At 42.1% G+C, this 13,230-nt stretch overlaps 2 protein-coding genes across 2 annotated transcripts; both read right to left on the bottom strand.

The window, feature by feature from the left end:
* Positions 1-605: 605 nt before the first annotated feature.
* On the bottom strand, positions 606-6,046 carry irf6 (interferon regulatory factor 6). Its single transcript, XM_086168623.1, has 7 exons — positions 5,500-6,046; positions 4,209-4,404; positions 4,033-4,131; positions 3,685-3,954; positions 3,225-3,617; positions 3,037-3,155; positions 606-1,364 (listed from the first exon to the last, which is right to left on the bottom strand). The coding sequence occupies exons 1-7, from the start codon at positions 5,671-5,673 to the stop codon at positions 1,134-1,136; spliced, it is 1,482 nt and encodes a 493-aa protein (XP_086024749.1). The 5' UTR covers positions 5,674-6,046; the 3' UTR covers positions 606-1,133.
* A 2,248-nt stretch (positions 6,047-8,294) lies between these two features.
* guca1ab.2 (guanylate cyclase activator 1Ab.2) lies at positions 8,295-11,108 on the bottom strand. Its single transcript, XM_086168921.1, has 4 exons — positions 10,486-11,108; positions 10,003-10,152; positions 9,595-9,685; positions 8,295-8,425 (listed from the first exon to the last, which is right to left on the bottom strand). Exons 1-4 carry the CDS (start codon positions 10,681-10,683, stop codon positions 8,295-8,297), a joined length of 570 nt encoding a protein of 189 aa, XP_086025047.1. The 5' UTR covers positions 10,684-11,108.
* Between the last annotated feature and the right edge of the window lie 2,122 nt (positions 11,109-13,230).

Here is a 13,230-nt window from a genome sequence, read left to right on the forward strand (position 1 = left end):
AAGCTCCTGTCAGGTGGTTTGTTGATGTAATACCACCTTTGGCCACGGGGTGGCGCTATAACGCACTCTTGCGTTTTTCCCGTTGTTTTAGTGTAAAGGAGGTAAACAGGTAAATTTTAAAAAAATATATGCAATGAAATGTCCCTCTAAAAAAAAAAAACATGATAAATGAATACCAAAAATGAATATCAAAAAATAATTGATGAAAATATTGGTGAGTTAATAGAGAATATCTCGTGACTGTGGGAAAATTTGCCACTAGAATTTATGAAAACAGTAAATGGTAGCATGTATTAAAAAGAGGTATCATGTTTACAAGGCTATTCTGGTTATTAAGTCAATCTTTTTAATAGTGCCCATTTGTTTGTTTTTTGCTATCGTTTATTTTTAATAGACATAAAAAAAGATTGTTTTAACAATATCACTAGATGTTTTTTCATCAAAAAATCATTTCGTTTTGAAATTTTGAAGCAAAAAATACATTGCAAGGTTACTTTTTCAAATATTATTCAGAGGACCGCAATTGGCCCGCGATTTAGGACATGCACTTCTCTAAAGAGGCTGCAGGTCAGTGTTGAGGCGACAACTCATTCACACGCAGGAGGTCGTTTTTGATTTTTTTTTTTTTTTTTTTTATTGATAAAATAAGAACAGAGATAAAAATCACAGAGGATTCTGTATCCGGTCTGTCGTAGGACATAAATACACCCGACAGCATTGGGCGTCTTTAAGTGAAACGGCTGCCTGGACAGAATATTTTTTTATATACACACACAAAAACACTAAGCAATCCTAAAACACGCTCAAAAAAGTCAAGATTATTTGTTGCAGGTACGAATAAATGCCTGAAATGACATTTAATGCTTTTATTCAGTGAGTCTGCATGGCGGACGGGGGAAAACCTAAAAAAAAAAACTCCCGGCCTCGGAAATAAACAGTAGCGATCCGACGAAGACGCCGCATGAAGACAAACAGAACAGAAAAAAATAGTCCCTTTTCTAGCGGTGCTGCTACAAAAACACATAAGGTCAAGATATATTATATATAAAAAAAAAAAAAAATGAAAGACGCCGGACAATTTTGTAACTCATTAACTGTTTGAGGCTTGCAAGGGAAGGACTTTGACCGCTCCGTCACTGCGCCTGCAGGGCCTGGGCCATGTTGAGGCCCGAGCCGGGGGGCAGCACCCAGCCGTCCTGGCCCTGGTGCGTCTGCAGGAGGCAGTACAGCTGCTTCAGGTGGGTCACGATGTTGTCCTTGATATCCGGGATGGAGATCTGCAGGCGGACGCTGCCGCTGTCGAAGGAGCGCGTGTTGTCGCCGGCGAACATCTCGCTTATCATCCGCGCAACCACCGGGATGATCTGCCGGGCCGGGAAGAAAAAAAAAAAGACGGGTGGGACGTTTAGGGGGGTTAAATTGTAGAAATCGGATTTTTGCGCAGCCATACCTTGATGCCTAGTTTCCTTCATGATTCGATTTTCTCGTAAATCAAATTAAATTTTTCTCTTCTTTTTTTTTAATTTTTCTCTTTTTTCTCGTTTTTAAAAAAATAAAAATGTACTATTTTCATTATAAATAATGTATAAAACAAACAAAAAAAAACATAATATAACAATAAATACAAATATGAGTCAAAGTAAACATATTAAATATTCAGAAAACTAACTACTGGTAAATATATATGTACATCTATAGGCTGCTTTTGTCTATAACCCACATGTGTCCATGTTGTAACATGAGAAACTTTTTTTTTACTTTTAATTTCATACATAGCGGTGACATCCATAAATACGTACTGGAAATGCTTTTTTTTTCCAAACAGTGGCTGTAATGCGACTGATGGAAAAAGAATAATAATAAATAAGCTAAAAATGTCCATCTATCCATCCATTTTCTATCCAGCTGATGCTATCTTGGTCCTCCTCCTGCACTTAAACTATTAAAATCATTTTCTCCGGTGTCGGAATTGAACAACCTCTTAATTTCACGGTCATTTTATCGGCCTGATTTGACACAGCTAAATGTTTTGGTGCCGTGAAGCTAATTTTTCTCTAGGCTAGCTAGCTAGTTAGCTAGCCCAGTATGTATTTATGGATGTTAGCACTATGTGATAAAAAGTTACAAAAAAATGTTTCTGTCGATGTCATGTTATAACATGGACACCTGCGGCTTATAGACAAAAGCAGCCCATAGATGTACATATATATATTTAGTTATTTTTCTGAATATTTAATGGATTTATTTTATTTACTTTGATTTATATTTGTATTTATTTTTTACATTCTGTTTAATTTTTTTTTGTTTTGTACATCATTTGTTATGAATAAAGCACATTTTTATTATTTCAAACAAAACTGGGCGTCTGGAATGGATTAGTCGCGTTTCCATTTATTTTAACAGGAAAATTTAATTTGATACGTTTAAAGACAGTGGGACGCACCGCCGCTAGCTAGCCAGCTATCTAGATATCTAGCTAGTTAGCTAGCCCAGTATGTATTTATGGAGGTTACCACTATGTATGTAATTAAAAGTAAAAAAAAAAATGTGTCCGTCTATCTCATGTTATAACATGGACTCCTGCGGCTTATAGACAAAAGCAGCCTATAGATGTACATAATATTTAATTTATTCTATTTACTTTGATTCATATTTGTATTTTTCTATCTATTTTTTACATTTTCTTTAATCCTTTTTTGTTTTATACAAAATTTGTTATGAATAAAGCACATTTTTATTATTTTTAAAAACACAAAACCAGGGTCTGGAGCGGATTAGTATTTTAACAGGAAAATTTAATTTGATACTTTTAAAGCTGGTGGGACGCGCCGCTGCTAGCTAGCTAGCAGCACGGACTAGCAGTCCTTGAAGTAGCTAACTAGTACGCTAGCTAGCTAGCTAGCTAACTAGTTCTTCACGGACGGCGGCTGCCATGTCGGTGTCAAACGACTCCTAAGCGGACGCGCTCGGAAGTCGAGGCTCCACCGAAGTTCGGACGGCGTGGATCAAAAAAAGGGGGCGGGGCTTAACGCTCACCTGCACCGTGATGAGCTTCCTCTCCCGCGGCCTCCCGTCGGGCCACTCCTCGCCGAAGCACAGGTTGATCTCGAACTGCGGCGGGCCGGTCGTCTGGCCGCGCTGGTGCGCGATCACGCCTGAGAAGGTCGGACGGGTTAGAAGAACCGGTAGGAGGAGAAAGGAGGACGTCGGAAAGCGACGCTTACTTCCGAGGAAGGTCTCCAGACAGAAGAGCTTGACCTTCCTCTGGCGCTCGATGAGGTTGGGCGCGGCGGCGTTGGCGGCGCACGGCCCGGACCAGTACACCTTGCACTGGCAGAGGCGCACGGCGTAGATGTCGTGGCCGCTGATCTCCAGGATCAGACCTCGATCCATCACGTCCAGGAGGCGGTTGGTGAAAACCCTCTGCTTGTCGTTAGCGATGTGCTCCGTGCTCGGGAAGCGCAGCTGCTCCAGGTTGACGGGCCCGAACAGCTCCTCCTGGTTGACCATCGGGCCCAAGTCGCCGTAGAACAACCTGCACCCCAACGGGTTGCTCACGGTGACGGTCGGACAAACCTCCTTCCCGCGGTAGAGGAACTGCACCTCCAGGTCGGTCACTAGCGGGGGAGAACGACGCGTTAGCGGCTAACCGTTGCTACGTGCTCCTCGGACAAAAACACCTACTCGGGAGGGAGTTGATCCACATCTCCGGGGAGGAGAAGAACGGATCCGGCAGGTTGGTCGGAGGCTGCATGGCCGGGTTGGGCAAGGGGGCCGGCGGCAGGTTCTCCAGCGGGGCGTGGTGCATCTCCACGTCGGACGGCTCCTGCTTGGGCCAGATCTCGCCGGGTTCCTCCTTGGGCCAGACCTCGCCGGCGGGGGGACAGCTAGCCGGCTGCAAGGAGGACTCGGATCCCATCGGGGACCACATGATGAGGGGGGACGGGCTGGTGCCTGGCGGGGGGGGGGGTTAAAGAACGGGTCAGACGACGACGGAGGTCTTCCACGACCTGCGGCGGCGAGGGAGGTCACCGTTGGACGGGTACGGCGGGAGGGATTCCGGCGTATCTGGAACGTCTTCCTCGGCGGCGTCGTCCTCGCAGGGCGTCCAGGAACCGGCGTCAGAAGAACCTGGAGACACACAGGTGGAGGTTTCCGAGGAGGGTTTCGGGGGGAAACGGCTCGGCGGCTCGGAGGAGGTCCCGTACCGGGGTTGCTGAGGGGTTGCGGGATGTCGCACACGTCGTAGATCTTCAGCGGGTTCATGGGAACCTCCTTGGTGCCGTCGTACACCAGGTTGAACTCGCGGCTCTTGTTGAGGGCGCAGCGCAGCTGGGCCTTCCACTTGGCCGGGTCCGGCTCGTCCGAGCCCTCCTGGAACTTCCCCGTCTCCACGGCCCACGCCTGAAGGGCGGCATAAGGAGGGGGAGTCACAAAGTGTGTGTGTGTGTGTGTGTGTGTGTGTGTGTGTGTCTACAATCGCTGACAAATATCAGCTCTTGATGGAAAGGCATGTTAGGAACTGGGTTTGAAAAGAATGGCAAAAGAGTCCTAGTAAACCCACACACACACACACACACACACACACACACACACTCTTTTAGTTAAGCATGTGTGTGTGTTTGTGTGTCTGCAATCGCTGACAAACATCAGTTCTTAATGGAAACCCATAGGAACTGGGTTTGAAAATAATGTGCAAACTTCTGTTTAATTCCTGTTAAACACACACAGGCTTAAAGAGGTGTGTGTGTGTGTGTGTGTGTGTTTGTGTGTGTGTTCTACACTTGCTGGCAATAATCACTCCTTCATGGAAGGACATGTTAGAAACTGGGTTTAAAAAAAAAGGTAAAATACTCCTGGTATACAAACACACACACACACACACACACACACACACACACACACACAGTTTTAAGTGCGAGTGTGTGTGTGTGTGTGTGTGTCCTAGGTTGACAATCATCAGATGAAAATATCTAATATGCTTCTTGTAAACACACACACACACACACACACACATACACATAGACACATACATACATACAGTTTTAAGTGCGTGTGTGTGTGTGTGTGTGTGTGTGTGTGTGAGTGTATGTCCTACATTGACAATCATCAGGTGAAAATATCTAATATGCTTCTTGTAAACACACACACAAAACTCTCCACCACTTTTATAATTTTTTCCTATTTTGCAAAATAAAGTTAAAAGTAATTTTGACACATGACTTTAAACAGATGGGTGTGTGTGTGTGTGTGTTTAACAATCATGAAACCACGAGAAAGACAAACACACTTAAATCTTCCTCCTGGTAAAACATACACACACACACACACATACACACACATTCTACATGGAGTCTAGACTCACAGTGCTCTACTTTTTTGCAGAGAAAAAGTGTGTGTGTGAAAGTGTGTTTGTGTGTGTGTGAGTTTAACAATCATAGAAACGGGAAACGCGCGTGCACGCCCACGGGCGCGCGCACACACACTTTTCCCCCTCACCTTGAATATGGTGTCCTCGTCCTCGTGTTGCGGCGTGTGTCTCGTTGCGTGTTTCCACGGGATCTTGAAACGCATGGCTTCGCGGTCGATCCACTCGAGACCCGCATAGCGACCGCCGTCCACCTGCGCCACGAGCCACGGCTTCAGGCGGACACGCCGCGGCGTGACGGACATCTCGGGTGGGAGTGGGAAAAAAACACAACCAACAATTTAAAAAAAAAATAAAAATAAAAAAAAAAGTTTTTTTGGGGGTCTGGTTTCCCACGAGAGCGATACTCGCCACGCAGCGCGGGCGTACCTGCGAGGCGGAAAGAAAAACACGCACACACACACACACACGCGAAACAAAACCCGGAAGTAGGGAAGTTGCGGGGGCCTCGGAGAAACCGTAGGTTTCGGAGATCCGGTCCGGTCCGTGACGTGACGTGACGCGAGGCCTCTCCCTGTGACCGGAAGTCCACGACGACCCGTTCCCGCTGCGTGTCCGGCGATGCCGTGGATGATCCACCTGGACGCGCCCCGGCGGAGGAGCACCGAAACTCAGGTATGCGCCTGACGTCACTGCCCGTGGCACACCCTCCGACACACACACACACACACACACACACACACTCACAAACACACACGCACACTAGAGAAACCTCTCCCCCACGTGACTCCTTCATCATCAATATTGTTGTTGTTTCCTAAAATTTGATTTGTTCAGAATTAGATACCGTGTGTGTGTGTTTGTATGTGTTTGTGTGTGTTTGTAAAAAAAAGGACATTTTGTATCACTATTTTATATATGTGTGTGTGTGTGTGTGTGTGTGTGTGACTTCTCTGTAAAAGTTATTAGTGTTGTGAGTCACGATTATGTTGATGTGTGTTTGTGTGTTTGTGTGTCTTTGTAAAAAAATACATTTTGAATCACTATTTTATGTATATATGTGTGTATGTGTGTGTGTGTGTGTGTGTGTGTGTGTGCCTTCTCTGTAAAAGATAAGTTATTAGTGTTGTGAATCACGATTATGTGGACGTGTGGATGTGTGTTCGTGTGTGTGTGTGTGTAAAAAAATGAATCACGATAATATATAGATATATATGTGTGTGCGTGTATTTGTGATTGTGTGTCTTTGTCAAAAAATACATTTTGAATCACTGTTTTAAATATGTGTGTGTGTGTGTGTGTGTGTGTGTGTGTGTGTGTGTGTGTGTGACTTCTCTGTAAAAACTAAATTATTAGTGTTGTGAATCACGATTATATGGATGTGTGTTAATGTGTGTGTGTCTTTGTAAAAAAAATGAATCACGACAATATATATACATGTGTGTGTGTGTGTGTGTCTTTGTAAAAAAAAGATAAATATATAAAATAAAATGATATAAAAATATAAAACGATATATATATAATTTATATGTATAAATTATATATATATATAAATACATATAAAATGAAATAATATACGTGTTAGTGTGTGTGTGTATGTGTGTGTGTGTGCATGTGTGTTTGTGACTTCCCTGTAAAGAATACATTATTAGTGTTGTGAATCACAATTTTATAGATGTGTGTTCCCGTGTGTGTGTGTGTGTGTGTGTGTGTGTGTGTGTGTGTGTGTGTGTGTGTGTGTGTGTGTGTGAGGGTGAGTGAACGTGTGGCGTGTGTTTTTGTGTGTTTTGTTAATAAAAAAAATTAAATCACGATTTTATATATATTTGTGTATGAATGTATGTGTTTGTGTGTGTGTGACTTATCTGTAAAAAATAAGTTATTAGTGTTGTGAATCACGATTTTATAGATGTGTGTTCCTGTGTGTGCATGTGTGTGTGTGTGTTTGTGTAACATTAATCATTTAGACAAAGTGACCTCAAAAAATAATTTTCTATTAAATAAAGTTTAATTCAGTTAAACACATTTTGAGGGGCAAAATTTGCGGAAATATCCAAGCCGGTGACACGGAATGTATGCGCGTGTGTTTTTGTGCGTGTGTGTGTGTGTAAAAAATAGATAGTTAAAATTAAATAAAATAATACAATACAAAGTAAAGTAAATTAAAATAATGTTAAATTAAAATCATTTTTGTCCAAGATGTTGATGTGTAGCGTGAGCAAAAAAAGATAATTTAGATAAAATAAAAAAAGAAAGAAAATTAAGTAAAATAACATCCAATTAAATTCAGTTAATTAAATCCAAGATGATGACGTGGAGTGTGTGTGTGAGTGTGCACATCCATGTGTGTGTGTAAAAAAAGATAATTCAAATAAAATAAAATAAAAAAAAAATTAAATTAAATTTAGTTGAATCCGTCAATGGTGGTGAGGTGGAGTGTGTATGTTGGAATCTGTGTGTTTGGCTTTTTTTTTTATTAGATTTTAGAAGACGTGAGCCAGGGGTCTGTGCCTGTGTGTGTGTGTGTGTCCACGCGTGTGCATGTGTGTGTGTAGGTTAGGGTGGGCTGGGGGTTCTGTTGTTGTCAGGGGCAACAACAACAACAACAACAACAACAACAACAAGATCGTCATGGAGACTCACCCAGAAACTGGATGAGTGAGTTTCAGTGCTCGCGCGCGTGTGTGTGTGTGTGTGTGTGTGTGTGAGAGAGATGGGGGGGGGGCAACACACACACTTGTTTCTTTGTTTTTACAGTTGTTTTTTTTTTAATACTGCATCCTGGCCCCCCGCTGAGCAGGAAGAAGTCTCCGGAACTAAGAGGTCCCCTGCAGGGATTGGCACTTTGGAGTCCGTGGAGTTGTGAAGATCTCCTCTGGGGAGGTAGAAGATCCTCCAGCACCCCGTGGCTCTTGGTCCAGGTCCGTCAGCTCCGGCCCGCCAGCTCGCCCTGGATCCTGCGGACGATGTGCGAGAGGTCCAGGCTCTCCGTCAGCGTCCGCAGCAGCAGGTCGTCCTTCTGGATGCCCTCCATGAACTCCTCGTAGGAGAGCTCTCCTGCGGACGGGAGGACGCCGGATCACCTTCCGCTCCGGAATCCCAGAACCTCCGATCCGTTCGTTATTATGTTTTAAATCGTTCACCCTCACATGTTAAACAGAGTTCATCCTCTCATTCCCGTGTCTTATAAACATCACCCTCTTGTTGACATAAAGATATAAAACATTCACCCTGTCATTCAAAACGTCATGGACACACTTATTATTAATTATTCACCTTCTCTCTGTGTTTAAATATATATATAAATATATATGTATATGTATTCATGTGTGTGTATATACATGCATGTGTATATATGTATGTATGTACTGTATATATACACGTGTGTGTGTGTTTACATAATTTTCATATATATACATGTGTGTGTGTCTATATATGTGTGTATATGTATACATATACACACATATACATGTATATACATATGCACAAACACGTGTATATATATATATACATGTGTGTGTGTATATATGTATATATATCTAAAAATATGTGTATATATATATATATATATATATATATATGTGTGTATATATGAATCTTGAATCTTAAATACATATATTCAAAATTCATATATGCGGAACGTGAGAAGGTGAATGTTGTCAATTGTTGTATGGTGCATATATATATGTGTGTGTGTTTGTTTATACATATGTATATATATATATATATATATATATATATATACATACATACATATGCAAGCACATGTGTATGTATGTATCAGTGAATAGATATATATATAGACACGTGTGTGAGCGCATATATATGTATATATATATATATATATATACATATATATGTGTGTTTGTGTGCATATATATATGTGTGTGTTTGTGCATGTGTGTGTGCATATATATACATATGTGTGTGCATATATTTACATATCGGTGTGTGTGTGTGCATATGCATACATATATGTGTGTGTGTGTGTGTGTGTGTATATATATATATATATATATATATGTCTGTGTTTGTGCAAATATATACATATACGTGTGTGTTTGTACACACATATATATATATATATATACATATAAATGTGTGTGTGTGTGTGTGTGTGTGTGTGTGTGTGTGTGCATATATACACGTTCTCCCATCTCCTCCCGCAGGGCGGCGGCATCAATATTTACAGTGTCACCAGGTGTTTGCGGAGGCGGCGCTCTCACCGTCTCCGTTCACGTCGATCTTGTCAAACACCATGTTGGCAAAGTCCTCGGCCGACGTCTCGCAGGGGGTTCCGTTGATGGCGCGGATGGACTTGGACAGAAGAAGAAGGGTCACGTTAGAAGCCCGCGGAGGTTCTCGGTCCAAATCTTCTCGTCGTGGCAACTGGGCTTGATTTTCTTCTAGTCCGCTTGCCACGATGAGAAGATGTGAGATGCAATACCCGATCCGACCACTAGGGGGCGCCGAAACCTTCTGCTAGCTGGAAGACGTGTGTGTGTGTGTGTGTGTGTGTGTGTGTGTTGGGGGGGTTTTATCAGATCATCTCAGGACAGGGCCAGGGATTTCCCCGTCTCCGTTACTAAGCCGTTGATTGCGCTCAAAAAAGAAAAAAGCGCGGAGGTGGTTACCTTGACGATGAGGAGCAGCTCGTCGCGGTCCATGCAGCCGCTGCCGTCGATGTCGTACAGTTTGAAGTACCATCGGAGTTTCTGCTCCACGCCGGCCTTCAGCACCAGGCTCAGGGCCGCCACGTACTCCATGAAGTCCATGAAACCGTCCTGCGAGGAAGGGATTCGGCCGGATGGACCAACAATCTTGACCTCCCCCCCCCCCTCGCATCTGCCCGATTTAGTCGGCATGGATAAGCGGCCTGAACCTGACCCCTCTGAGGATGTAGGTCAGTTGGGTAAGTGGGATAAGCCCCCTATCTAATTAGCCGTGTTTCACCTCGAGGTGGGGCAAAAACAAACTAACCCAAAACAAACGAGTCAAACGAGTGTAACACGTGTATTACACAGGTATTACAGGTGTATTACACTGTTATTACACAGATGCTACTAATATAGATGCTACATCACCCGCCGTTTGATTTGCGCTTTCCCGCCCCTTACGTCGTTCATGTCGAAGGTCTCAAACATGGTCTCCACGTAGGCGTTGGACGCCTCCGACAGGTTCCGCAGCCCGAAGAACTTCTTGAACTCGTAGAAGGTCAGGAGCCCCGACGGGCACTCCGTCATGAACTTCCTGTACCACTGGTGGCTCTCGCAGGCCTGCAGCTCCTCCAGGCTGGAGCTGCCCGTGTTCCCCATGTTTGGCCGTGTGTGTGTGTGTGTGTGTGTGTGTGTGTGTGTGCGGTCTGAGGATGTAAAAGCAGGAGGATATTCCCCCGCCGCCGCTCACGGCAGGTCTGAGGAGGGAAAAATGTTTGCACGTGGTGGGATTTGGGGCGCCGGCCAATCCCGTGAGGGCTGAGACCTTCTAATCCAGCTCAGAACCAATCAGAGACCTCAATGTCAGAAATCAATAACTCGTCAATACTTCGACCGAGTACCACCGCTGCCGGTGTGTGTGCAAAACACACCCCCTTTGAATATTTCTTTGACTACATTCCAAAGGAAATTATGCAGCGTTGCAGCGTTGATTGAACTACAAAATAAAACTACAAAAATGGAGTCTGGTGCTACGCTGGTAAGCGCAGATGCTTGAAAATTGGAAATCCAATTTCAACCCTTTGGTTTAAGTATCCGAGTACTTCGGGCACCTCATATACTCCATCTACTCAGATTCTTTACTTAAAGGGGAACAAACTAGCTATGATTAAACCCTCAATTCAGCTTCTATCTATTTTTAAAGTATTTTAAGGTGTATTTTTAGGGATCCTGGCGGGGGATCAGCCCCAGAATACTCTCCAGAAATCTGCTCAGTGCTGATTGATCCGCCAGCTTACCCTGGTTGCCCTGGAGAAAAATGACGGCGCAAAACATCTTAAAGGCCCTCCATCTGCTGCCCGACACACACACACACACACACATGCTCATGTAGTTACATTGTTATTACCGTGTTATTACACAGGTTTTTCTCCTCGCGGATTTGAAATTGCGATATCTGTGCGATTGAGATTACGACCGGCCGCAATTTTCTTTTTTTTTTTTTTTTTTTTTTTTTACAGACAGAGGTCACGCGTCCAACGCCGTTCCCCGACGCATTCCTCGGATGTCAGTCTGCCATCGGACTGAGAACACGGCGGCGGATTCCCACGGGGGATGGGGGAACCGGACCGACCGGTTCGGGTTCGTCGCCGCCGCAGACGGCAATTTTTGGGCGCAACACGCCGTTCCTTTGACAAGGGACGCCTCCCTGGCATGCACTGTAAGAAAAACAAAAACAAAAACCACACACCGAAGTATTATGCAATCCATTTGCCGAATTTATCTACTTTGCATTTTTTGCTGTTTTTATTTTCCTTTTTTTTTTTTTTTATTAATTTTTATCTGTGTTCCGTATATAATCAAACACAGAATCACACAGAATCCTATTCATCATGTGGACCCATTTATGATACGATGATGAAAAATCAATAGATACAAATGTTTATGAAGAACATGAAAAAAAGAATGATAACAATTCAAAAAATAACAATAAGATAAACTTAATTGATCCCCATTGGGGGAAATTGCTTTTTCAGCGTAACAGTTATAGTGTAGATAAATATGAGTATGAATATAATATGAATATATCATATAGAGAGACAATTAGAAGAAAATTAGACAACTATAAGAGATATCATTTTTTTATTATTATTATTGTTGTTGTTGTTAATAATAATAACATTTTTAATAATAATTATAATTTAATAATTTTGACATTGTTATTATTATTATTGTTGTTAATATAATAATAGTGATATAATAATAATAATATTAAAATAACGCTAATTTTAATAATGTTATTTATATTATAATTGGTGTTGTTGGTAATAAGAATGACATTTTTTGTAATTTTGAAAATTTTAACATTGTTATTATTATTGCTGTTGTTGTTGTTGTTAATAATAATAATAATAATAATAATGTTATTATTATTAGAATTGTTGTTGTTAATAATAATAATAATTTTAACAACTGTCATTATTGTTATTGTTGTTGTTGTTGATAATAATAATAATAATAATAATAACAATAATTTTAACAGTGTTATTCTTATTATAATTGTTGTTGTTTTTAATAAGAATAATAATTCTAATAATGATATTATTGTTGTTGTTGTTAATAATTGTAATAATAATTTTTGTTATCACTATTATTATTATAAACTTGGCTGTAATAGTATTTTTACATAGAAAAAAAAAAAAAAAAAAAAAAAACACCAAAAAACCTCATCTAAAAAGACAAGGCGTATAAAATAATCTAAACTCCTGTTTATCCCCTTTATATGGAAGTAAAAACCCAGCCCCCCCCACATCTCAGGGAGCGTTTTTCTGTCAGGATTAGGCCGGCGCTGACCTCGCCAAACGTGGGCGGAGGATGGCGTCGTCACGGCGTCGTCACGGCGTCGTCACGACGTGAGGGGGTCGGATGTGTGCAGCTCACTGGAGGCTTTAGAAGATTCTTGATCCTATTAAGAGGAGACTCTTCAACTTCATCTTTCTGACCCTTGACCCCGTTACACGGGTCACGTGACCCGAGCGCCCACCTGTGGGTAGTTGTAGTTTTATTCATGGATTGATGCTAATTATAACTCTGCAGTTTATTTTAAGAAAATAAAAGCAAGAAAACAATAATTGATATGACTTAATTATCCCAGTTGTCATAGCAACATTTTTTCAATGCACATTGAATACAAAAAAGGCAATAAGA

Source organism: Fistularia commersonii, chromosome 21 (genome assembly GCF_037954325.1).
Source record: "Fistularia commersonii isolate RoL2024-O1a breed Wild chromosome 21, RoL_Fcom_v1.0, whole genome shotgun sequence".
Lineage (NCBI taxonomy): Eukaryota > Metazoa > Chordata > Actinopteri > Syngnathiformes > Fistulariidae > Fistularia > Fistularia commersonii.

Excerpts from the sequence above, each read along its gene's own strand:
- irf6 (XM_086168623.1), bottom strand. The coding sequence starts at position 5,673 with ATGTCCGTCACGCCGCGGCGTGTCCGCCTGAAGCCGTGGCTCGTGGCG. Across the intron at positions 4,405-5,499 it reads ACGAGGACACCATATTCAAG|GCGTGGGCCGTGGAGACGGG; the intron begins GTGAGGGGGAAA and ends GCCGCCCTTCAG. Across the intron at positions 3,955-4,032 it reads CCCGCCGTACCCGTCCAACG|GCACCAGCCCGTCCCCCCTC; the intron begins GTGACCTCCCTC and ends CCCCCCCGCCAG.
- guca1ab.2 (XM_086168921.1), bottom strand. The coding sequence starts at position 10,683 with ATGGGGAACACGGGCAGCTCCAGCCTGGAGGAGCTGCAGGCCTGCGAG. Across the intron at positions 10,153-10,485 it reads AGACCTTCGACATGAACGAC|GACGGTTTCATGGACTTCAT; the intron begins GTAAGGGGCGGG and ends CCTTCCTCGCAG. Across the intron at positions 9,686-10,002 it reads AGCTGCTCCTCATCGTCAAG|TCCATCCGCGCCATCAACGG; the intron begins GTAACCACCTCC and ends CTTCTGTCCAAG.